Source organism: Eptatretus burgeri, chromosome 8 (genome assembly GCF_056783735.1).
Source record: "Eptatretus burgeri isolate ZD-2024b chromosome 8, Ebu_testis_v1, whole genome shotgun sequence".
Lineage (NCBI taxonomy): Eukaryota > Metazoa > Chordata > Myxini > Myxiniformes > Myxinidae > Eptatretus > Eptatretus burgeri.
The window spans coordinates 108197939-108224304 of NC_140968.1; the positions used below are offsets into that span (position 1 = coordinate 108197939).

Below are 26366 nucleotides of genomic sequence, written 5' to 3' on the forward strand. Positions count from 1 at the left end.
CAAGATAAAGGTGTGTTGTACATGGAGACAATTTTTATTATTATTTATTTATTGAAGAAAAATTGTTCCGAAAATAATTTATCAAAAAAAGTGCAAAAATTTTTTTTGTTTCCAATTGTCAAAATGATGTGGCCTTTGGAAGTGTTAAGGAATTCAGCTCTACTCAACACGCTTGCCAACGAAATACATCTCAATTTGGTGGTAAAAATGATTCACAACGACGGGTTTCCTTACTCATTGCTCTGCAGTCTGCATTCAACCCCTTCATTTGTCATCTCATTGACCTTATTTCATCTATCTATAATTCCAGCAATGTGTGTGTGTGTGTGTGTGTGTGCCATCTATAATTCCAGGTGTGTGTGTGTGTGTGTGTGTGTGTGTGTGTGTGTGTGTGTGTGTGTGTGTGTGTGTGTGTGTGTGTGCGCGCGCGCGCGAAGGAACAGCCTGTGTGGTTGTTGTTTGAAAGTTTTTTTTTGTTTGTTTTTGCTTGCACGTAAGGCCACACATGTACGGGCATGCAATAGTTTCATAAAAATCCCTTAGCAGAATAGATTTAAACAATAGGCAATTCTGCGATATTGAATAATAATTAAAGATTACTTGAAAGGTCAATCTGTTTTGGACACCTTTACTGGGGAGATTTATCATCTTTCAATACAGAAAAGAGCTATAAGGTCATTTAAAATGCAAATAGATTGTTGCGGGCTGGGGGTCTGGGTAAGAATACCACCGGGGGGGGGGGAGCTATCTCGGGTTGCCACCAGACTCCACGGAATCGCAGGCCGTCGCACACGGATAATTCCGTGATGCGGCGTGTCGCTAACCGACCGTGATCGCCAAAAACTCAACCACATGACTTCCGGTCCTCCGTCTACACTCTACAGTTTATCCGGTTACCTAAAATTAATCACGTGATCTAATTACCGGGGCACACGCCCTCGGTATGCCTTGTCCGAAGTGGATCACTTTTACCGGATCAGATGCAGCTGAGTGACACTGCCAAGGACGTACTGGCTAAAAGGAACGGATCATTGGGAATAAAGTCCTGGCTCGGCTAGGATATGGACCATGCTGGATCAATGAAAGAAAAGACAAAAACGACCTGGGAATATGTGTACAAATGGATTTATTACAGGCAGGCGAGGAAAAATATGTGGCACAGTGAATGTAGTTTATTGTTGTGGATACGTAGAGAGAGCAAGAGATATGAGGTGCGACAATAAAACAAGCAACTTACAAAAACAGACAGAGCAGACCGATCCAGATATATCTTCTGTAATCTTAACTTAAGTGAGGACAGGCGCCATCACACACACACACACACACACACACACACACACACACACACACACACACACACACACACACACACACACACACACACACACACACACACACACACACACACACACACACACACACACCGATGAAGAGGAGTTAATCTCAAGAAAGGAGAGGAGATGAGGCTAACGATCTCGTAATACCTTACATGGTTGACTGACCATGCTACTCAGTACGTGTTGGGGGACGCTCTGCCGAGCGATCCCAGTTCGAGGGTTGGCGCGTTGTCTCCTGCTTGATCACGATGTCAGCGCAGCACGTGCGCCGATCCAGCGAAAGGGCGAGAAGCAGGCGGGTGGGCAGTGGAAGGGCGGAGTCAGCACGCAAAGTCAAAGATCGAGAGGAAAGCAGATGGAGTCAGCAGATCCAGCCGGCGAATGTAGGGATTCCAGAGATAGTGAGGCGAAGATCGAGATCGAGTGAGTGAGCGGAGTGGCAGATGAGAAGGCGGAGCAGCAGGCGAATGCAGAGATTTATCCCAGGCCAGACAGAGGGGAAGAGAAGGACGTGCAGGTACGACGAGCACGAACCAGCAGACAGGAACGACGAGCAGAACAGGAACCAGTAGACAAGAACGACTAGCAGGAACGCAGATTGGAACAAATGGATGGCCCCTCGACCCGTCCTTTTATATACCCTGTCATGCGGGGTGGGGGTGACGACCCGAATCGGGCGCTCTGATTGTGCCCTGGCCACCGCACAGCCGGTCGCCATGTCCGGAATCGGCCTTACTTTACATCTGGCAAGCCATAGCTGAGCTGCGGAATAGTCTCGCACCGAACTCCCGGGCTGTGCCCCAGCGACCGGCCGAGGGTCGCGTCGGTTCTGCATGCCTGCCCGGGCACCCCCGGCAACCGCGGTTAGTGCTAGTCAATGTGCTTGCTTTGTCCGTATGCCATGCGGCCCTAGTGATCCGGGCCGTACTGCATGCCTCTGTTTGGTAGCAGCTGTATCGAGGCGGAGGTGCGGGAGGATGTCTGCCATCCGCGGGAGACATTTGTGGCTGTTGTGGTGAGTGAAGACCGACGGTAAGACGTTATTGTAACCCCATGCGCAGACCCGAATGAAGAGATGCGCAATGCATGCCCCGTACAGTGTGCACGGGTCCGTTATCATACATGCGGTTATTTATTACAAGCTGCGCCCGTGTCTGCCATCGCGCTTGTGGTTATCTCTCACAGGCAGTGTGTGTGCATGTGCATGGTGTGAACCCCGATCCGTGCCATGAATTGAAGGAAAAGATTGGATTATTAGATATAGATTCGGGTTGAAAAGAGTATAGATATAAGTATTAGATGGAGAAATGGGTTGAAAAGAACATGCCGCATGCATCCTGTACGGCGCGAGCGAGGTTGTTTGGTTCTACTGTCGGCCTCTAACACCACATCCTCGCACCTGTCCCATCGTGTTGTTGATGCTTGTGCTCTCCTGAACAGTGGGTGGAGATTATCGCTGTGCTGCACGTGTTCCGTGCAGCTAAGTGATGGTGGTGGTCGTCTGCTTTTCTATCCTGCCGGGCATGACACGGCTGTCGATGCTTGTGTTGACTTTTGCGAGGACGCATTCTTACAGTGAAGGGCGTGGCCGTGGCTTTTACAGGCGGCCGTTGCTTGGATTTATCTTGGGTATAAGGGGAAAAGAGGAGGAATTAAGTTGGAGATATAATCAGACCTAACTATGAGATCCACACGACGCACTTTTCCCGTTTGTCCCATTAAACAAGAAGGAAGGGTCTAACTGTACGTATATTAATGAAATAACTGTCTGGGGACCACCGTATGTTGGATGCCATTGCTTTGGAGGGATGTGGTTCCCAGAACCGCAACAATATGTTATTAAAATAGATACATGTTCAAGCACATAGAATTGTAATAATCATGTCATATTTAAGGACATTTTCCATTAAAGGTTTATAACAATAAATTTATTTTAATCAAGTTTAATTGGCAATATTTTATAATTATTTTTATTACCCTCAAACCCACAATGCTAATTTTGGAGAAGTTGCATCGACAACACCAAACCAGAGAAGATATCCTGAACCCAACCGACAAAAAATCTCCAGACAGGTGCAAATGGAAGATGTCACATAAGAAACCAAAACGACCATGAATACAGCCCCAACAATTACAAAAAAGACAAATATATATATAATGAAATACGAACAGAAAAACACTGATTGAGAACTGGGAAAATGCTGGAGCAGGAAGGTTAAAAAAAAAAATGAAGAAAAATTGAGCAGATTGGGAGTGCACAAATAAAAGGAGGCACTTTGGAGCGGCTAAGAAGAGGTCAGCTGAACTGGGATGTAGAACGAATCGTCATAAATTGGAATGGGTACCTGTCGAAAAATGTACTTTCACCCTTCAAAAATCGAGGGGATAAACCATTGAAATATCAGCTGCTTTTTTGGGGGGATCCTTTTCTCACCTTCGTTGCAAATGGAATAAACGGCGGTGTATAATCAGAAATACTGTTTGATCGGGCGATATATTAGTGTTATATGAAGAAAATGGAAATGTTGAAAACAAAAAAAGGATTGAATGTAGGAAGCGTTTTCTGAATCTTATCGATTTGAGAAATGGGATTGAATGAGACTCACCATTATTACAAGTGAAGACGAAGGAGAAAGTTTTTGTTTTAATGTAGATTGAAACCAGCCCATCTGTCCTCACCTTACTCAACGACATCATATTGTTTGAAACCAGCCCATCTGTCCTCACCTTACTCAACTACATCATACTGTTTGAAACCAGCCCATCTATCCTCACCTTTCTCAACCACATCATACTGTTTGAAACCAGCCCATCTATCCTCACCTTACTCAACTACATCATACTGTTTGAAACCAGCCCATCTGTCCTCACCTTACTCAACTACATCATACTGTTTGAAACCAGCCCATCTGTCCTCACCTTTCTCAACCACATCATACTGTTTGAAACCAGCCCATCTATCCTCACCTTTCTCAACCACATCATACTGTTTGAAACCAGCCCATCTGTCCTTTCACACTTCCCACCGGCCTCACGATCTTCTCCACTTGTCCAAATATCTTGCCCTTATTCTTCAAGATATCGTTCAATGTCTGCCGTTTGATGTCCAACTTCTCAGCTATGTCTGTTTTCTTCATCAGTGGATTTGCCTCACAAAACTGGATCATGTCGTATTTTTCTTGGTAGGTTTTAGTTGTAAGCTTACGCTTAGTCGCCATTGTCCTGCCTGCAGTGCGATCAACGTGTGTACGCAGTTATAAATAGCCTATCACTGGCGGTGTACACCAATGAGCGAGCATCACGATTCCATGAAATCAGGCTTCTCACGAGGCAGCAGTTCCGTGTGACGAGTTAGGAGTGGTAATTTACTTGAGTTTCCATTACATGGGAATGGACAACATCTGACGACTTAGACGAAGTGACGACTTAGAGATGACGACTTACAGAGGGATGACCCTTTATTCAAAGGGATTTAACATGAGATAAATTCGGGACTTTTTGACGCTGCCGACTTAGGCGAAGTGACGAGTTACACGCTGCCGACTTACACCTCGTCTACTGTATATATATATATATATATATATATATATATATATATATATATATATATATATATATATATATATATATATATATATATATATATATATATATATATATAATACTGTTTGAAACCGGCCCATCCTTCCTCATCCTGCTCAATTATATCATACTGTTTGCACATTGGGCTTGATTCGTAGTATTCCTCTCGGACAATTGTAGACGCCGGCAAGGACGGACGGACGTTCCAAGTCTGCCTTGACGTTCCAAGACGTTCCAAGTCTGCCTTGCGGTTTTCTTCCCTTTACCGCGGAAGACAGACACGACGTCACATCCAGTGAACGCATGGAAGTATGGGATCCCTCTAGCTTTCTCAGGCCCTTTTGCAGAAACTTCCTCATGGGCTGGAATCCATCACACCTTGGCTCCTTGGCCAAAGGCAATCCACATCATCTCAAGACCTAGTTCCTGTAAGGGTGGCAGTACAGATATTGCTATGACTAGTACGTCCGTGTCATTAGCCTTAATGATAATGGACTTGCTACCATCCGTCGTTGCATCCCTGGCGTGTACAAATATTCGAGTGTCAGCTTCTTCATGACAACATGGAGACACAGCATCCAGTGACTTCCTTGTGTTGCTAATGGCATCTTCTCCTTTTGTGACAATGACTGTGCTTGTCGTCTGTGCTTCACACATCTTTTCCGCAAGGAAGTGAAACAGCTCAGACTTGTTGCTGTCATCTCGAATAAAGCTTCTCCAGTTACTTGGGGTCTTACTGGTTCCTGTCACTCTTCTTCTGATTCCTTGCCCCATTTTCGACCATGCCTCGGACTTCACACTTGACTTCTTGTACACATCAAACACTACGTCCACCCTCTCATACCTGGCACCATAGGATTCCACCTTTGGGATGATGTCTTCTTTCGCATTGTCATCAAATATCTTTGAAGTGCGTGAAGGTAGGGTATTGATAAGTGTTGAGCCATCAATGATGACTGTGTCTCCCCTTGGTTCTCTGTCTGGGATGTTCACTTGTGCTTCAAGAATTTCAGCCAGCTGTGACTTAAAAAATTTTTGAAGATTTTTTTTATTTTCTTCAAATTTTTCAAAATTTGGATTTTCAAATGGCCAATCGGGCAGATTTTATCAGAAAACCCTGCAGAACAGAAATGCCAGATTTGATGCTTGTATCATAATTTGCACGATTTTTCTTCTGTCTATTACACCAAGATTGTTGCCAAGCAAGGCAATCTCAAGGCTAAAAGTCCATCTCCAGAGACCTTGATGTTCCTGTGTCCACCATATGCAATGTTATCAGAAAGTTTAAGGGCCATGGCACTGTAGCCAACCTCCCTGGATATGGCTGCAAGAGAAAAATTGATCGAAGATTGCAGCAAAGGATTGTTTGGTGGAGAAAGCACCTCAATCAACTGCCAAACAGATTCAAGCTGACCTTCAGACACAAGGTATGACAGTTTCAACTCGCACCATCCGTCGCCAACTCGATAAAGGGGGTTCTATGGTAGGAGACCCAGGAGGACCCCTCTGCTGAAGGAGAGACATAAGAAAGCCCGAATGGAGTTTGCCAAAAAACACCTGAACAAGCCAACATCCTTCTTGGAGAAAGTCCTGTAGACAGATGACACCAAATTAGAGCTTTTTCGTGAAGCACATCATCGAGACATTTACAGGAAACAAAATGAAGCCTTCAAAGAAAAGAACACCTTCCCTACAGTCAAACATGTAGGAGGTTCAGTGATGTTTTAGGGTTGCTGTGCTGCCTCTGCCACTGAGTGTGTGGACCTTGCATGTGTGCATGGCATCATGAAATCAGATTACCAGGGCATTTTGGAGCACAATGTTCAACCCAGTGTCAGAAAGCTGGGTCTCTGTGGAAGGTCATGGGTCTTGCAGCAGGACAATGACCCCAAACACACTTCAAAGAGCACCCAGGAATAGTCCAAGACAAAACGCTGGACTGTTCTGAAGTGGCCAGCAATGAGTCCAGATCTAAATCCCATTGCACACCTGTGGGGAGATCTGAAGACAGCACTTGGGAGAAGGCACCCTTCAAATCTGGGAGAACTGGAGCAGTTTGCACAAGAAGAGTGGGACAAACTGCCAGTCGAGAGGTGTAGGAAGCTCATTCATGGCTATAGGAAGTGCTTGACTGCAGGTATTTTCTCCAAAGGCTGTAATACCAAATATTAAGTTGAGGGTGTCAATAATTTTATCACTGCCATTTATTTTTATTTTCTGATTTAAAAGGATATATTAAGTTGTAAATAAAAAACAAAGGTTCTGTAATATGAACAGTGAAATAAACAATTGTGGAGACCAAATACTTTTGTCAGTTTCAACGTTTTTTTTTCGAGAAAATTGTGAGTTATTTGAAAAAAAGTGCAAGGGTGCCAATATTTTTGGCCATGACTGTATTATCCATTTTTAAAAATTATTATTTCACACAACTTCCAATGCTATGGGAACCTTTTTACATGAAAACCAACCAAACTTAAATAAGAGATTACAATGGCATCTAAAAACCTTCTCAGATTACCGAATCAAACTCTTAGCACAATTACCCCTCGAATATGATGGAATACATCTTCTCTGCACGAACCACAAAATCATCCTTAACAAAACATTCAAATCTAATAAGCTGAGATGAAAACACATTGTAACAAATCTTTACTGGTGCATTACTCTATAGAAACATATACAAAACAGGAAAACTAAAATGGTCAAATTTATGATACACATTTGTACGAAGACAATTATTTCCAACTCGAACTAACACATCCAGATATGCCGTTACAATATCATCATTACTATTATCTGCGATTAGGCTTTTTGGATAAATCCTGTGAATCAGCCGATCAAGAAACTTGTAATTAATCACACAAATATCATCAATACAACAAGTAAAGATAATATTTTCGCGAAACCTAACTTCTTCTCTTTCATCAACTTCTGCACAAATGAAAACTCACAATAAGCCAGGAAAATGTCCACTAATAGGGGGCTACAGTTCCCTCCCATTTGAATGCATTTTATTTGTTGAAATGTTTTACCACCAAAAGATACAAAAGTGTTAAACAAAACATAATTAACAACATCTTTACATTTTTGTTGATCAAAACAATTGAAACCCATATATTTTTCTTTGAAAAGAATGAGCAATCAAACCTGACACATAAAAATTTATTATTGGAGCTAAAAACTTTATCAACAAGTAAAAAAGACGAAATAAAATGTCATAGCCCCATTGTTTTAGTAATTTTGCTGAACGGAGTTAAAGGGCTCGCCCATATTTTTGTACAACTAAAATGGCCACCAGTCTACCAGTCGGCCATCTTTGATCAGGTCAAAAAATATAGTGAGGTTCACTGGTACGCCATCATGTGCTGTGCTTGTGCCAAGTTTGAACAAAATCAGACCATGCATGTCTGAGAAATGGTTGGGGACACATTTAAGGAACAAAATAACTGCCAGTTTGCTATGTTGGCTCTTATCTCGAAAAAAAAATGACCTGCATATGTAAGCAAGCTTTCGATATGGTCTGGCATCCTGCACTGCTCACCATTCTCTCTTCTTATGGTATCCAAGGTAATCTCCACTCATGGCTCGCAGACATCCTCTCCTGTCACAGTCAATACGTGGCTCTTGATGGAATTCTCTCATCTCTCTTCTTCCCATCCAGGCTGGAGTTCATCAAGGTAGAGTTCTTGGCCCTTGCTTTTTCTGCATTTCATCAATAATCTCTCAGATTCCCTGGAAAATCATCTTTATCTCTTTGATGATGGCTCTACCCTTTGCCGTACCATCTCTCATCCTTCTGATCGGCATGCAGCAGCCTTTTCACTCTCTGCAGACCTGGATAAAATTGCAAGCTGGTCAAACACTTGAAACATGTCTTTCAATCCTGACAAATCTCACACCCTCACTATGTCTCTTCAAGGACTGTCTGGAACCCCCTCCCCACCCCCACCACTTCACCCTCTCCCATATACTTTCTCAACAATCCTCTTGAAGAAGTTCTTTCATTCAAGCTTTTGGGTCTCACTATCTGCCACAATCTTTCCTGAGAAAGCCACATTTCCAAACAGGCCTCCAAAGCCAGTTGCCGACTGGGCATTCTATGTCGTGCAAAGTCCCTCCTTGGCACACCTGAGCTTCTAACTTTACAAAGCTTTCATCTGCAGTCTGATGGAGTACTGCTACTTCCTATGGGAAGGTGCTCCTGCCTCACACCTAGCTCGAATTCACGCTGTGGAAACCAAGGCTTTTGGGATCATTGGCATCTACCGTGATGAAACTAAGACTTTGGGTCGCTCACTCAAACCGGGGGCAGGTCGGAGGTCTTTCTGTCTTCTGCTGTGTCGTCTCCGGCCTTGCCCCACTGTTCTGTCTGTAATCTTCCCCCCTATATTTCCTCAGGGTGCTCAAGGTCCGCCAAAAACCCCCTTCTTGTGAAACTTCCAAAATCAAGAATCACTGCTCACCTTCCTCGTTTTTCCTGCCACTGGAACAAACTCCCACACTCTCTTCAATCCCACTCCTCCCACCAGGTCTTCAAAACAAAAAAATTCAGCACGATCTTATGTCTTCCCCCATCCAAAATCTTGATCTTTACTACCCCTGTTAATCCACCCCAAACCCACCTCCTTCAAATTCCCTGTCTTCCTTCCCGAAAGTTCCTGTAGTACTATCTTGTTTACCCCATGTTCCCTGCCCCATCCCTCTCCCTTCCACAGATCTAATGTTTCTGTTCCCCACTGTTTAATCCTTCCCTCTCCCACCCCTCTTGTCTCCTGCCTTGTTATATGTTTATGTGTTTGTCTGTGTGCCAAGTTTGAACAACATCGGTAAATGCACGTCTGAGAAATGGTTAAGGATGTGTTCAACGTGGGGTTTTTTTTAATAACTGAAATGGCCGCCAGTCGGCCATCTTGGATCTGAACTCGAAAAAAAAAGAAAAGACATGCATATGTGTAGCATCATGTGTTGTCTTTTTGTCAAGTACGAACAAAATCGGTCCGTACATGTCAGATATGGTTCCGGATGTACAGACGCATGCACAGACACGAAAATTGAGACCAAATCCATAAGCCCCCGTTTTGGAATCAGTCCAACGGGGGGGGCTAATAACACGAAAGTTATTTCCACCACCACCATCTCTGATCTTCCCCCATCCAAAACCTCGATCTTTTCTACGCCCGTAAATCCACCCCAAACCTCACCCCCTTCAAATTCCCTGCTTTCCTTCCTGAAAGTCCCTGCAATGTCCATCTTTTATACCCCGTGTTCCCTGCCCCATCCCTCTCCCTTCCACAGATCTCCTAATGTCTCTGTTCCCCGTTGTTTTGTCCTTCCCTCTCCCGCCCCTCTTGTCTCATGCCCCCTTGCTGTGCATTGTGTGTTTGCTCTCATACGAACCTCGACAATGTATCAAAAAAAAAAAACAATGTATCAACTCGAAAATGTAACAAATACAATTTTTTTTTTTCAAAAAATGAGTGCATCCTTAGCCAGTACTAAATCCAAATTTGTATACAAAGTAGAAAAAGCAAAATCGTCAACAGATTTAATACTGAGGAATCTAATCCTATCTAAAAACTCTAAAGTGTAATTAATACTCCAGTAAGTGTGAATTCCAGAATTCTTACTAGTTACTAAACAATATTTCCTAAATTGCTCCCCTAACCACTCGCAAACCTGAGTTAACCATAACTGGCAATTGTTTCAAAGTAGATTGCCTAGCTGAGATTGGCTATAAACCAAAATTTATCTGGGTTTTTGTGAAGCTCAGGGATCCAGAAAAAAACGGGGAATAGATTAATTTAGCTCCTTACATTTAATGTTATAATTATTACTCAAAACTTCCTGATGCCCAGCTATAATGTCTTAGAGAAGCTTTTGACATGTAACATATGTGCTATTTCCTGTACTTGTGAAAGTAACTCCATCAATACCTCACTCCCTTAATACAACCTCTATGTTAAACATTTTTTTTAAACTACCACAAAATTATGAACTGCTTTATCTGCTGGAGCTATAACATACTTCTCATGCATATCCTGAATATCCTTACGAACTTTAAGCTTACTCAACAATGGTGTTGACCTATCCTTGGAAAACAAGCCTCGACTACTAAAATACTTAATCCTGTTGTCCAAAATTTCTACAACCCTCTCGTACCATGGAATAAAATCATTTGTAGGTATCCTAAATTTTTTACACATTTTATTAATAAATTCAGAAACACAATTAACGATAGATCTAATACAACTCCATGGCCGAATCACTGGTTCCCGATTCCCGAAACACCAACAGCAGGGTTGAGGGACAAATAAGGAATGAGGGCAAGGAGAGGACTCATGGGGTGGAAATGATGGATACAGAAGCAAACTCTCAGGAAGGAATGGGTTCAAGGGATTGGTAGGGGAACTTAGGAGTCTCCTTCAGAAACTTAGGAGGCACAAAGAGCAGGGGTTTATGACCAGACAGGAGGTGGTAGAAGACAGAGAGACCAGATACCTGTCTGCAATAGGAAAGTGATTGGCCCATAGACTCAGCTTCTTCGCAGGGAATTCCAATTATCTTGAAGGCCTTGGTTTCTATGGCATCAAGCTGAGTAAAGTAGAGGCAGTCGCCAGATCTGACGGCAGACCAGTACTCCATCAAGCTTCGGATGAAGGCGTTGTAGGTGAATAAGAGTTCAGGTTTGCCAATAAAGGACTTCACACGACAGAGGCTTCACAGTTGGCCACTGACCTTGGAGAGTACCCGAACACTGATAACAAGCAAGACTTGCAATGGTGATTAGAAATGGTGAATTGGGCCAGTTATTCACCACCGTATCTATGCTTGTGGCCCCACTAAGGACACTCCTCACAAAAGACATTGAATACTACTGCGGCAGTGAGAAGGATGTTGCATTCTCAGACATTAAACAAGCTTTCACCATCACGCTCAAGTTAAAGTTTCTTAAATGTCCAGTCTCCTGTTGTAATACAAGCCAACACATTGAAAAGCAGGCCCGGGTGCTTGCCTCATGCAAGAAAGCCATCCAGTATCTTATGCGTCCAAGTCAAACTGAAGCAGGACATAATTATACGCAAATTGAATAGGAAATTGTTAAATGTTATTTGCATGTTGAAAAATTCAAGCAGTACGTGTATGGTAAAGCCATGGTCATTCAAACGGACCACAAGCTGCTTGAGATGGTCATAAGCAGAATCTTAGCACAGCGTCACGCTGTCTGTCGTTGGGGAATGATTGTTTGACGACCTCTGTACTCTGTAAACATCGCATTTGGGTGAGGATGATGAATTTGGTTGAAGTTTGCCATTTCTTTGTCATTCTTACATTTTAAACCCCTTTGTGTGTGTTAGCATCTCACAGAGCACGTGGAAACTATGGAGGTCACATACTTGGCTGAGTTGATCATGGCCTTCGCTCGTGTTAACTTCCTTCCCGCAAATGATGACGATGTTTTCCCCAAGGTGAGGTTAACACTGTTGCGAAAAGTCACCTGTAATAAATCTTAAATTTGTATCGGGAGAATTTATGGGATCACCTGGTATATCTTGTCCTATTATGTCAATTTCGATTTGTTTGTCTCGACCTCAGCAAGACGATGTACTCACAAGTCTTGGCCTGACACATAATCTTTCTTCACACTTTCTTTGATACTTTGCACTTATCCAAGCAAGAATGTCCTTGATCATCTTTCTCCCTTTTTCAGCTCATAACCTCTCAAAAAATGAAAGAGATAACCCATGACAAATCTCCCTTACTTATTCATCTCATTATTACCCTCGACTGAGGAGAGGGTATTAAACTGGGTCCGTTTGTTTGTTAATTGCTGGAATCCTTCAGATTTCGGCAATTATGTTGGTCAGTTGTATGTGTCATTCTGTCTGTCTCTGTCTGTCTGTCTGTCTGTCTGTCTGTTGGGATTCGCTAGATATCTGTTAATGTCGGTGTGTGTGTGTGTGTGTGTGTGTGTGTGTGTGTGTGTGTGTGTGTGTGTGTGTGTGTGTGTGTGTGTGTGTGTGTGTGTGTGTGTGTGTGTGTGTGTGTGTGTGTGTCTGTGTCTGCAACGCGAGGCTCCACAGCACAAACCAGCAAACAGATTTCGATGAAACTTGGCGAACAGGTGCCATATGGGCTGGGAGTGTGCGCGTTTGAGTTTCGTTGCTATGCAGCGGCCGAAAAACCGCGTTTTAAGGCGTGAGATAAAAACCTTGTTCCGTGTTGTGCGCATTTTGATATACGAATACAGTGTCTCTCAAGGTGTGTCTGAATGTGAATTAAACTCAGAAACCGTTCAACGTAAAGTTGTCGTGTACTCAGACCCTTGCTCATATTATCAGAAGACATTTATAGGGGAGCAACCCTCATTCCAGGAGGGGGTCGGGGACGACAGCGCGATTGTCAAAGAATATTGGGATTCGCTAGATATCCGTTATTGTCGGGTTTTTGGGATTCGCTAGATATCCGTTATTGTCGGGTTTTTGGGATTCGCTAGATATCCGTTATTGTCGGGTTTTCCGTGTGTGTGTGTGTGTGTGTGTGTGTGTGTGTGTGTGTGTGTGTGTGTGTGTGTGTGTGTGTGTGTGTGTGTGTGTGTGTGTGTGTGTGTGTGTGTGTGTCTGCAATGCGAGGCTCCACAGCACAAACAAGCAAACCGATTTTGATGAAACTTGGTGAACAGGTGCCATATGGGATGGGAGTCTGCGCGTTTGAGTTTCGTTGCTAAGCAACCACTCGTTGCTATGCAGCGGCCGAAAATCCGCGTTTTAAGAACCCAAACGGTAACTGACGTAGCACGGCTTCTATGATAGGTAGAGCGACCGGACCAACTCCTGCCTATTCCTTGCATCCCCATCTAGTTATCGCGACTGCATAACGTTCCTCTATCTCTCATAGTTTCCGAATGCGGAAAGTTGGTGAACCAGGGAATATGTTAATTGACCTTGACCTCAGAAACCGTCGATGGCGGAACGTTCAAATTCGGTGTATGGATAGAGTTTAATAACTACTACAAAATTGAACCGCAGCATTTTTCCAGATTCGATTACCAAGGGTGTCGGGGCTGAAATACGCAAAATTCGAAAAAATACTTTTTCTTGATCTATGTTCACTATTTTCAATACTTGTCCTGCAGTTTTGAATGTGGAGAAATGAGACCTCGGAATTAAACACTTCGAGATATTTAGAAAATTTTACTCGAGCCAATTTTTGATTTAGGTTTTATTTTTCAAATGGTAGTCCTGTGAGGAGTGCCAGTTGGCAAAATACGCAATAGGAAAAATCTTGCCAGGCAGAGGAACAATTGTAGGTGAACCAATACGTCTTGGCAATTAATCTTCGTCGGTGGATCGGTCAGAATGAAAAGCATCGTATCCAGTGCTTCGATCCAAGCGGATCCCTCGTTGCCTACCGGCATGTCTGTTTGTTTGTGTGTTTGTTTACCATGTAGCAGCCACACCGTTTCAGCGATCATGACCAAACTGGGTACAAATGTCGGCCATGGTCTAACTTAGACATGTCGTTTTTGGTGAATCTAGGTCAAAGGTCAAGGTCACCGAAAAACCGAAATTCTTATTTTCGCAATAACGTCCGCTCAAATGGTCGTATCGACTTCAAACCAAATCCAAAATGTGCATCTTCCAATTCTGCATCCAACCATATGTCTCATTGGAGTGTCACACCAACACCCTTCTTAGCGGTCGGGAGTCGAATGTCAGGGGGGTCGGGTCAAAACTTTCAAATTTCGATAAACAACGCCATTTCAAGTCCGATTGACTTCCAAGTTATGATCATGACCAAATTAAGTGCTACAACTCATTAAACAGTAGCACTATCGACTTATAAGAACCAAATTGGTTTCCAGTGTTTTTTTTTTTTCAGAGATCATGGAGATATGACAAATCCGGCAATTCCTTGCCCAACGAGCAATTTCATTTGGTTGTTTGTTTGGTTGGTTGTTTGGTTGCTTGTCCACCCAGAACTTTCGTGTTTTTCTCTGCAACCACTTGTCGGATTGAGACGAATTTTTCACCATAGGTCACGTGGTGTGGCATCCATGTTGGAAAAACAGAAAAACTTTGGACCTCTGTATCTCTGAAACCGCACAAAGGAAAAAATTGAAACTTGGCACACAGCAAGTACTCCTCATGGGGAATGTTTTTTTTTTAAAATGACATCATAATTGCATATGTAGAGTGCTATATCTAATCAGTATGAAAATTTTTGAGGGTCACCTTGGGATAAAATGGTCTACAGAAAAAAAAAATTGATGATGTCATTGGTCACGTGATTTGGCAGCCATATTGTGTTTTTTTTTTTTAAACCTTCAAACATCTCTGAAATGGCTGATAAGATCGAGGCAAAACTTTACATTTATGACCACCTATTCATGAAGAACAAAAGGTTCATACATGTGATGTCATAGGTCACATGGTTTGGCAGCCATATTGGATTTACCTTAAAACCTAGAAAAAATCTTCTTCTCCAGAATGTCTGGACAGATCGAGAGGAAACTTCACAAAAATGTTCCCCAAGCCTTGGGGATACCAGGCTATTCACGGATAATTGATAGGTCACATGGTCTGGCAACCATATTGGATTGAGCGAAAATCTATAAAAAGTTTTCTCTTGAACTGCTTAATCAATCGATGTGAGACTTCACAATTATGATCTAGTAGTGATGGGGAATATATATATATATATATATATATATATATATATATATATATATATATATATATATATATATATATATATGTTTTAAATTTCAACCTGATCCGACGCATGGTGTGGCAGCCAGAATTATTTGATTTTTTTTGAATCTGGGTTCTTTTTGATTTTGAAATTTTTTGAATAAGGTTCACTTGGTTGTGCTTGGATGGGTTTGAGGGTAGAGGAGTAGCAGCTGAAATGCGAATCCTATCCAGGTTCCTCCTGATGACTGCATCGTTGCTTTTTGCTTGTCTGGGTTCCTTCTGATTACTCCAATGCAGCACTGTACCTGTTGGGTCTTCCATTTGATTTGAATTGAATTTATTTTAATCCCATTCTAAATTAAATTGAATAATAAATGTCATGGGTCAGGAATATACATCAAGAATAATAAACATCAATAATATGCCTTGTGTTGGCTTAATGGTTGGGGTAGCGGGCTTGAGCTCCTGGGGTCCTGAGTTGAAATCCCACTCAGCTATTGAATTAATACCTGGTTGGGTTAACTCTGCCTGTCATCCTTCTGAGGTCTGCAAAATGAGTGCAAGCTTGCTGGTATCCTGTGTCGGAGTGGCGACCCATCCAGGATTGTGCCCAATAGCCAAGGAGACTGCTTCAGCAGCACCGACGCTCTGTGGGTATAAAAGTGGGTACGCTTGTCGGAAGGGACATACCTGAGAGCTTACAAGCCGAAAGCTGCATCAATCTGCAGGGCTGCTGAACAAGAGCCATGCCCCCTTCCAGTCAACCACCCCTATTCACCTCCTCTCGGGCTGAACTCGGACTGCAACAAGGCTGTGGGTGGTGCCTGCTTGTACCTCCTCGAGGTCGTGTGGTATTCTTCCAGCCATTGACGGTGTATTTCCTGTCTTGTTCCTCCATCTGTTGTCTATCTCATGTAGATTGATTGGGCCTGATAAGGCAAAGGATATTCATGGACTCTTTTGATCTTTGGTTGTTTTGTGGGGGTGTACCGGAAGGGTTAAAGGGGAACCCAAACTTTGCAGAAGTTTAGCAACACTATTGAGGAAATAGAGGCTGCCAAAAACGATGGGTCCCTTCCCAGACTTGCAGCTTTGGATATATCTCTGTTCCTAAAACCATTCATTGCCTAGCTTCCACCTGAACTTGTGGATCATTGGAGGAGTGAGGCATTCAACTATAACGAAACCCACTATGTCACTTTTCTGACATTTTTGATGCTCACATCCTTCATTCGGCACAATACAAAGATTCAAAATGACCTATCTGATGGTTTCCTCAGGATATTATGATAGATCATGTTCTTCAGCTACGAAGGTGAAAGCTCCATTCACTATGAAGAACAGAATATCTGCCTTCACTAGTGACACTCGTCCAAGGGTCAGAGTAAGCAAGACCAAAGTCACAGGTGAATTGCTGCCACAGATTGTCGAGCAATCGACTGCAACATTCACGTCACCCTCTGATAATCAGCACACTCATCGTCGAATGGAATATCCGCAACAATTCTGCCCTATTCACAGGACCAAACATCCTCTTGCGCATTGCAGAACATTCAAAGCAAAACATTGCAATCCAGATTCATCCTTCTTATAACCAATGGAAAATATGTGCCAGATGTGCTCTGTCAACTATCCATTCAGCCGGAATGTCAAGAAAAATTACGTTGTTCTTAGTGTGACAGAACCCGTCATTGCTCAGCACTTTATGATGCTAGTTGTGCTACCCTCGATAGAATGGCAGGGAGGCCGTTTATCAAAGACTCTTCAAACCTTGAGAGAGTCAGATGGGCTTCAAAAGCATGGCGAGTAGTGACCCTCGGTGATTATCAGGCACATGGACATTTGTGGAGTGGTGGATCCAGAGGAGGGTCTTGTTCCAAAATCTGTCTTGTGAAGCTATTCACCACTGTTAATCCTGAAAATTTTCTGAAAACTTGTGCTATGCTGGATGACCAGTCAAATCAGTCTCTGAGCCGCAGCAAACTCTTTGACTACTTCAATGTGCCCAATAATCAGGTCCCCTATTAACTCAAAACCTGCTCTGGAACTCTGGCAGCCAGTGGTAGGCGTATCAGGAATGTAGTCATCGAAAGATTCGATGGAATTGTCCACCTGCCGCTCCTGGAACTAACAGAGTGTAATGCTATTCCTTCTTATTACTTTGAGATTCCAACACCAGAGTTCACAAGGCTCCACTCGCATCTACATTCTATCGCTGAAATGTTTCTTAATCCTGACCCAGAAGCAATCATCTTGCTGTTAATTGGACAAGATGCTCCTCAGCTGCTTAAGGTCAGAGAATATTGGCATGGACCACCTAATGCTCTGTGGGCACAGCGGATGAACCTTGGATGGGTGATTATTGGCGATGTATGTCTGGATGGTATCCACAGCCCTGAGCGAGTGGAGGCCTATCATAGTCACATTCTTTACAATGGTAGACATCAGTCTGCTCGCCATGCCCTAATCGTGTCACCGTCGAGGTCGTCGTCCTACCACATCATCACGTACCTTCAGATCAGCTCTTCCAGAGATCCTGTGACCACACAGCCTACGACGACGGGGTCAGCAGTGATGTCTTTTAGTGAACAAGGAATGATGACAAGCCCGGTCACTCCATAGAAGACAACCATTTTCTCGCGATCATGGAGGATGGATTCATCAGGAATGACAATGGCAATTGGGTGGCTCAGTTACCCTTCAGGGACCATGTAAAACTTCTGGACAATCGACTCCCTACAATCAACCACGAACAGCTTGCAAGCTTCTGGATAAGAAACCACCCCTTAAACAGCAGTTTGTGGACTTCATGGCTAAACTCTTTTCCAAAGACCTTGCTGAGCCCCTTGACCCAGGAAAAGAGGCAAAACGGCCACAATTGTATGTTCCTCATTTTGCTGTATTCCATCCACGTAAACCTGACAATATTCTTGTAGTTTTCGACGGCAGTACTACCTTTCATGACGTATCGCTAAATATGGTCCTACTTCCTGGTCCAGACCTCGTCAGTAGTCTCTTCGGGTTATCAGTATGCTTCAGACAAGATCCCATCGCATCATGGCCAACGTAGAGCAAAGGATCCATAAAAGCACATCACCTTCTCAATGGAACTACGTGACAACTCACATTGACCCAGCAGACCTGGCCACTCACTCTGTAAAAGCCTATGACCTGATGGAGTCATGGCTGTCTGGGCCAAGATTTCTTGGGAGGCGAACTTCTGATCAAACCGACTTTGCCTGCTGGAGAGTTGGTTAACAATCTGGAGTTTCGTTCCATAGCCGTATTAGCTACCAAGTATGAATATTCATTGAGAACACATTTCACACGTTTCTCAGAGTGGAAGTTCAAGAGAATGCCTCTTTGTGCACCACCAGGTGATTTGGGTCACCCTACCGACATAATGTTTTGCCAAAGCAGATCTTCACTCTTGTCCCAAAATCTCAGCTTCATAGCTCAAAGGATGGCTGAGATATCGCCCAGACAAATAAACAAACCAACAAACCAACAGAGCAAAAACTGAGCACTCCCTTCCTTTGGCACCCGGCGATGATGTCATGCATCACCTGGATATGGATTGGGAAGGAGCGGTGTACAATAATAGCTGCTTTATCGTATTCTTTTCTCACCTGTGTTGCATGTAGAGCGATCTGCAACGTGATGCTTTAAAAGGCGGTGTATAATCAGCGTTTTCTGAATCAAATCGATATGAGAAGCGGGATTGAATGACTCACATGATTGTAAGTGAAGAAGAAGATGAAGAAAGAGATTTTCCACCCGGTTTTATGTAGAACACGGCAGTTAAAAAGAAAACGTTGCTGTTTGGGTGTGTTTGATCACCCTGGCAATGCCATGGTACGCTGCCTACCCTCCCCTCGTGCTTCCTACCCTCCCCTCGTGCTTCCTACCCTCCCCTCATGCTTCCTTCCCTTGCTCTTCTGTTGCCTTCCTTCCCCATCCCCTCATGCTTCCTTCCCTTGCTCTTCTGCTGCCTTCCTTCCCCCTCCCCTCATGCTTCTTTCCCTTGCCCTTATGCTCGCTTCCTTCCCCTTGTGCTTCTTTGCCTTGCCTTTATGCTGCCTTCCTTTCCCTTGCCCTTATGCTGCCTTCCTTCCCCCTTCCCTCATGCTTCCTTCCCTTGCCTCTATGCTGCCTTCCTTACCCCTCCCCTCATGCTTCTTTCCCTTTCTCTTATGTGTGCTTCCTTCCCCTTATGCTACCTTCGTTCCTCCTCCCCTCATGCTTCCTTCCATTGCCCTTACGCTGCCTTCCCTTCCCTCATGCTTCCTTCCATTGCCCTTACGTTGCCTTCCCTCCCCTCATACTTCCTACCCTTGCCCTTACACTACCTTCCCTTCCCCTTTCGCAACCTCACCCTCCCCTCACGCTGTGTCCCCCTCCCCTCACCCTGCCTTCCCCTCCCCTCCCCTCCCCTCACCCTGCCTTCCCCTCCCCTCCCCTCACCCTGCCTTCTTCCCCTCCCCTCACCCTGCCCTCTTCCCCTCCCCTCACCCTGCCCTCTTCCCCTCCCCTCACCCTGTGTCCCCCTCCCCTCACCCTGCCTTCCCCTCCCCTCACCCTGCCTTCTCCTCCCCTCACCCTGCCTTCTCCTCCCCTCACCCTGCCTTCTCCTCCCCTCACCCTGCCTTCCCCGCCCCTCACCCTGCCTTCCCTTCCCCTCCCCTCACCCTGCCTTCCCCTCCCCTCCCCTCACCCTACCTTCCCTCCCCTCCCCTCACCCTGCCTTTCCCTCCTCTCGTCTTCGTCTCCGGACGCGTCCGGGTGTTCTTCGTCTCCGGGCAGTCTTCGTCTCCTGATGCATCCGGGTGGTCTTCATCTCCGGACGCGTCCGGCGGTCTTTGTCTCCCGGCAGTCTTCATCTCTGGACGCGTCTGGGCGTTTTTTGTCTCTGGACGCATCCGGGTGGTCTTCGTCCCCGGGCGGTCTTCTCTCAGATTTGAATTTGGGGATTTTCTCCCATTCTTCCTTGTAGATTTGTTCAAGCTCCGTCAAGTTGGATGGGGAGTGTCGGTGAACAGCAATATTGAAGTCTTTCCACAGAATCTCAATGGGATTCAAATCTGGGCTTTGGCTGGGCCACTCAAGGACTTTCACATTCTTGTTTTAAAGCCATTCATTCCAGTGTTGCTTTGGCTGTACGATTGGGGTCATTGTCCTGTTGGAACGTAAATCTTCGCCTCAGTCTAAGGTCTTTTGCACTCTGAAGCAGGTTCTCCTCAAGGATTTGCCTGTACGGTATTTGGCTCCATTTATTGTTCCCTCTATTCTTATAAGTCTCCCAGTCGATGCCACCAATGAGCATCCCCATCGCATGATGCTGCCACCACCATGCCTCACAGTAGGGATGGTGTTAGATGGGTGATGAGCCGTGCTCTGTTTCCGCCAGGCATCGCGCTTTGCATTCAGGTGAAAGAGTTGAATTTTCAACTCATCTCACCACAGAATCTTTCACGTGCCTTTTTGTAAACTCCAGGTGTACTGTCATGTACCTTTTTCTCAGCAGTTGCTTCCGTCTGGCCACTCTCCCATAAAGTCTAGATTTGTGAAGTGCTGCAGAGATTGTTGTCCTTCTGGCAGGTTCTCCCATCTCAGCCAAGAAACTCTGTAGTTCTCTCAGTGTGGTCATTGGGTTATTGGTCATCTCCCTGACAGAGGTCCTTCTTTCCCAGTTGCTCAGTTTGGTCGGACGGCCAGCTCTCGAAAGAGTTTTCGGTAGTTGTATATTCATTCTTTCCGTTTCCGAATAATGGAGCTCACTGTGCTCTTGGAAACTTTCAACACTCTAGAAATTATTTTATACTCTTCTCAAGATCTATGTCTCCTCACAATTCTATCTCGAGGTTCTACAGGCAGTTCCTTAGACTTCATGGTGGAGTTTCTGCTCTGACATGCACTGTCAAACTGTGGGACCTTCTATAATCTATAGAAAGGTGTGTGTATCTTTCTAAATGTTGTCCAATCGAGTAAATTGGCCACAGGTGGACTCCAATCAAGTTGTAAAGACATCTCATTGGATGATCGAAGGAAATTGGATGTACCTGGGCTCTATTTGGAGTGTCATAGCAAAGCGTTGAATACTTATTGACACAAGACGTTTCAGCTTTTCATTTTTAATCAATTTGTAAAACTTTATGAAAACATGTTTTCATATTGTCATTTTGGGGTATTTTGTGTCGGTCGCTGACGATAAATATTAAATTTAGTCCGTGTTCGAGTCAGCCTGTAACAACAACAAAACGTGGAAAAGTCAAGGGGTGTGAATACTTTCTAAAGGCACTGTACTATTTTGTTCCCATCTCCAAATTGCTTAATCCAAGAAATATTACACGTTTTACATTTATTTCTGTTCAGATACCAACCAAAACTGGAAAGTATGTTATAAAATGTCAAACTGGAAAGAGTCAATGTTTTGCTCTTGTGTATAGTAAATGATCAATCTGTGATGCATTGTTGAGGTTATATAATTAATTAAAATTCTCAACCATTGCTGTTTCATTTTGACAGGTGTTTAAGCGCCTCGAAGCAGAGTTTGATCATCTCAAGTTGTCCACACAACTGATGGTGGTCTGGTGCCTGTGTATTCTTGGACTCCCACAGCCAAATCTCCTTGTACAGGTTCTTTCTCCAAGCTTCTATTTGAAGATGGTGGATGAATATGGTAGGCAGCAAAAACATTGTTTTGAATACATTATTTGACAAAAGAAATCTGCATGAGCATTATTTGTTTCTAATGCCCTCGCCAACAAAATTTTCGGAGGCATTATTATCTCACCTGGAACATCGTTCCAGGAAGCTTGTGGGATGGCGCACCATCGGTCCGTCAATCTGTCCAGAAACACTTTTTTTTTGGTATACCTTGTTGAGGCTCGTATGAGAGCCAACACACAACGCACAGCAAGGGGGGCATGAAACGAGGGGCGGGAGTGGGAAGGACAAAAGAGTGGGGAACCGAAACATTAGATCTGTGGAAGGGAGAGGGATGGGGCGGGGAACATGGGGAATACAAGATGAACATTACAAGGACTTTCAGGAAGGAAAGCAGGAAATTTGAAGGAGGTGGGCTTGGGTGGATTATCGTGGTAGAAAAGAGCAAGGATTTGGATGGGGGTGATAAGAGGTGGTGGTGAACAGCTGTTTTGAAGGCCTGGAGGGAAGGATGGGATTGAATAGCGTGAGGGAGTTTATTCCAAAGGCGGAAAAAAAGAGGAATGAAAGAGTGAAGGTGAGCAGTGATTCGTGATTTTGGTAGTTTTACCAGAAGGGAGTAGTTGGCGGACATTGAGCGCCCTGCGGAAATGTGGTGGGGACAAATCACAGAGAGAGCAGGGGGGCGAGGCTGGAGAGGAGACAGTGGAGGACAGAAAGACCACCGATCAGCTTGCGGTGAGAGAGTGAGAGGCCCAAAGACTCAGCCTCATCGTGGGAGATGCTAATAATCCGAAATGCCTTGGTTTCCATAGTGTGAAGCCCAGAAAGGTGGGAGGCAGGAGCACCAGCCCAGAGGGGAGAGCAGTACTCCATCAGGCTGTTGACGAAAGCTTAATAAGTGGTCGGGAGCTCCGTTGGGCTGAGGAAGAACTTTGCATGACGAAGGATTCCCAGTCGGCGACTGGATTAGCAGGCCAGTTTTGAAATGTGGCTTTCCCAGGAAAGATCATGGCAGATAGTGAGACCCAGAAGCTTGGAAGAAAGGACTTCTTCCAGAGGATTGTTGAGAAAGTGGATGGGGGGGGGGGTCTAAACGGTCCTTTCGGAGAGACATAATGAGAGTGAGATTTGTCCGGATTGAAATACATGTTCCATGTATTGGACCAGTTTGTGATTTTACCCAGATCTGCAGAGAGCGAAGAAGCTGCGGCTTGCCGGTCTGAGGGGTGACAGATGGTACAGCAGAGGGTGGAGTCATCAGCAAAGAGATAAAGAGGATTTTCCAGAGAGTCGGACAGATCATTGATGAAAACCAGAAAAAGAACAGGGCCCTGAACACTGCCTTGAGGAACTCCAGCCTGGACAGGAAGAAGGGATGAAATAACTCAATTTAGGGCCACATGTTGACTGCGACAGGAGAGGAAGTCTGCGAGCCATGAGTGGAGACGGCCTTGGACACCACAGGAAGAAAGTTTGGTGATCAGGGCAGGGTGTCAGACTGTGTGAAAAGCACGTGATACGTCAAGGGATATGGCTCTGATTTCACGGCCGGCATTGAGGACCTCCATCCATTGTTGGGAGAGCAGAAACAGCATATCCAGGGTAGAGTGACCTGGTCTGAAACCAAATTGGTGATCAGAAATCAAGTCATTGGAGAAGAGGAAGGATTTAATGTCTGAAGTGATGATGGATTCCAGAACCTTGCTGATGATTGGCAGAAGACTGATTGGTCTGTAGTTGCAGGGATCTGTTTTTGCACCTTTTTTATGCAGGGCAGTAATGTTTCCTGATTTCCAAGCAGATGGCAGATGACCTTGAGCAAATGAGAGGGTGAAAAGAACAGAGAGAAGGTGAGCAAGAGCAGAGGAGCAGGTTTTAGGACACGTGGGCTGATGCCATCTGGACCGGTTGCAGAATTTGAGTCGAGGTTTGACAGCAAGCTCTCCACCTTGTCAGGAGAACAGGACACAGAGTCCAGGGACAGTTGGGTGCGACTGGGTAATGGGGGAAGAGAAAGCAATGGGTTTTGGACACACTATTTTGATGCAAACTTCGAGTTTAGGCATTCAGCCTTTTCACGTGTGGTATCAGCAGTGCGACCATTTGAGGTAAGGGAGGGGATGGAGGGGGAACTTCCACCAGAAACAGATTTAATTAGACGCCACCAGGATTTTGAGGAGGGAGAAAGGTTTGAAAGTTCCGACGTGAGCTTCGAAAGGTGTTGTTTTCTGCCTCTGCTGAGGGTAGATACACACTTGTTCCGAGCTTTATGGAAGGAACTGAGATGACACTCAGTTGGGTTTGCTTTCCATGAGGCAAAGACAAGTTGTTTCAGGACAACTGCCTCACCACAAGCTTCAGTGAACCAAGGGCAGGAGGAAGGGTAGGACAACTGAAGACGAGAGGGGATAAATCTGTGCATGAGGGAGTGCAAGTTTCTTTGATAGAATTTCCAGGATGAGTTGATGTTGGAGAAAGTAGCGATAGGAGACCAGTCTATAAGTTTGATGGCGACTTGGAGACACTGCCAGTCGGCTTGAGTGAAATGCCAGACTTGACGGCGGTGCGGTGGTTCTCTGATAATAGCCAGAGGGATGTCCACTTTGACAAGGACGTGGTCAGAAAACCGATTGGGGCGGAGGAAGAGCAGCAGATATTTTCAGGGAAATTTGTCAAAATCAGATCCAGAAGAGATGGAGTCCCATTGGTTGAGATCCGTGTCGGGAAGTTGACCGACTGAGTTAGTCCCAATGAGTCGCAGAGATCTTTTGCTGACGTACCATGATAGGTGAGAGTGGTACCCACACCGAGCCAACTGGCATGATTACAATTGAAGTCGCCACATATGAGGAAGAGAGAGTTTGGATGAGAAGATAGAAGTTGGTTCATGTTTTCGGATAGTGAGTTGTAAATGGAATCATCACTGTTTGGTGGACGGTCCAGTACACATATAAACATGAGGTTGGAGCGGAGGGGAAGCTGTAGCCAGAGGTATTCCTGGGGATGTGGGGGAGTGAGGGCAGTCCATGGAGAGTGAGGAATAGAGTCTTTGATGAAGAGCGCAACTCCTCCACCAGGACGAGGGTCAGGTCTGTCATACCGGAGGAGGAAGTAACCAGGGAGAGATACTTGGGAGTCAGAAACGTCTTGGGTGAGGAAAGTTTCTGTTCGGCAGATTATGTCTGGTTTGTCAATGGCAACCTCTATGGAAAGATCTGAAAGGTTTGAGTGAAGGCCCTGGATATTTGAGGTCCACACTGTTAATGAAGAGGGAGGGGAGGAGGCTTTGGGTGCATGGGGTGGGAGGGGTGGGGGAGGGTAGGACAAGGGATGAGGAGGGGGTGGTAAGAAGGGTTGTGGAAAGAGTGTGGGGGATTGCAGAATAGCTAGGGGAGTGGGCCGGATGAGGAGGAGAAAAGGCTCTGTGGTGCTGGGAGAGAGGGGGTACAAGAGAGGGGGCAGAAGGCAGTTGAAGATTTGAGGAGGTGAAGAGATGGAGGTGAGAGGGCAGTGGAAGGAGGGAGTTTTGTGGATGGGAGGGGGGGCAACTTTGAGAAGGGTGAGTGAGGGGGTGAATGGTGGGAGAAGGGTGAGTGGGGAGAGTTGAGGGGGGAGTTTTTGAGAGAGGTGAGAGGGAGGCTTGGAGGGAGAAGAGTGTGATGGTTGCTTTGAGATGGAGGGGTGAGTTGGCACTGAAATTTGAAAAAATGAATGGTTTATGGAAAGCGAACATTCATAGCAAACTGGGGTTTTTTTAAGTTTTAGGTCAGGGATGCGATTAAACACATTTCTTGATGATCCAATAAAGGCGAATTCAGAGAATGGAGAGAAGAAACGCTGTAACAGTTGGATTTTTTTTTTTGGCAAGGTATGAAGGAAAGGTCGAATTGAGAGCAGTCTGCTTAAATAGTAGAAGAGCTGTGCATTATGATACAGTAAAGAGTACCACACATGTGAAAGAGGAAGATGAAGCATTATAAGAGATCGTTTTTATTATAATTATTATTATTGTTTGAGAGAGTTTTCATCAGATTAGGTCATGGAAGTGTTGTGGAAAAAATTGTGAGGTGAATGGTGAAATTGG

At 44.7% G+C, this 26366-nt stretch overlaps 1 protein-coding gene across 9 annotated transcripts in view; it reads left to right on the forward strand.

Moving 5' to 3' along the window:
* Positions 1-26366, forward strand: part of LOC147022510 (FAST kinase domain-containing protein 4-like) — a 107151-nt gene that overhangs the window by 37251 nt on the left and 43534 nt on the right. For 8 of the 9 annotated variants that reach the window (XM_085893473.1, XM_085893476.1, XM_085893479.1 and 5 more), the window contains 2 exons: positions 12275-12385; positions 22139-22292. In XM_085893473.1, the coding sequence (XP_085749599.1) occupies positions 12275-12385; positions 22139-22292 (265 nt within the window). The remainder of the gene's footprint in view (positions 1-12274; positions 12386-22138; positions 22293-26366) is intronic. The other variant, XM_085893471.1, reaches the window with a different exon arrangement.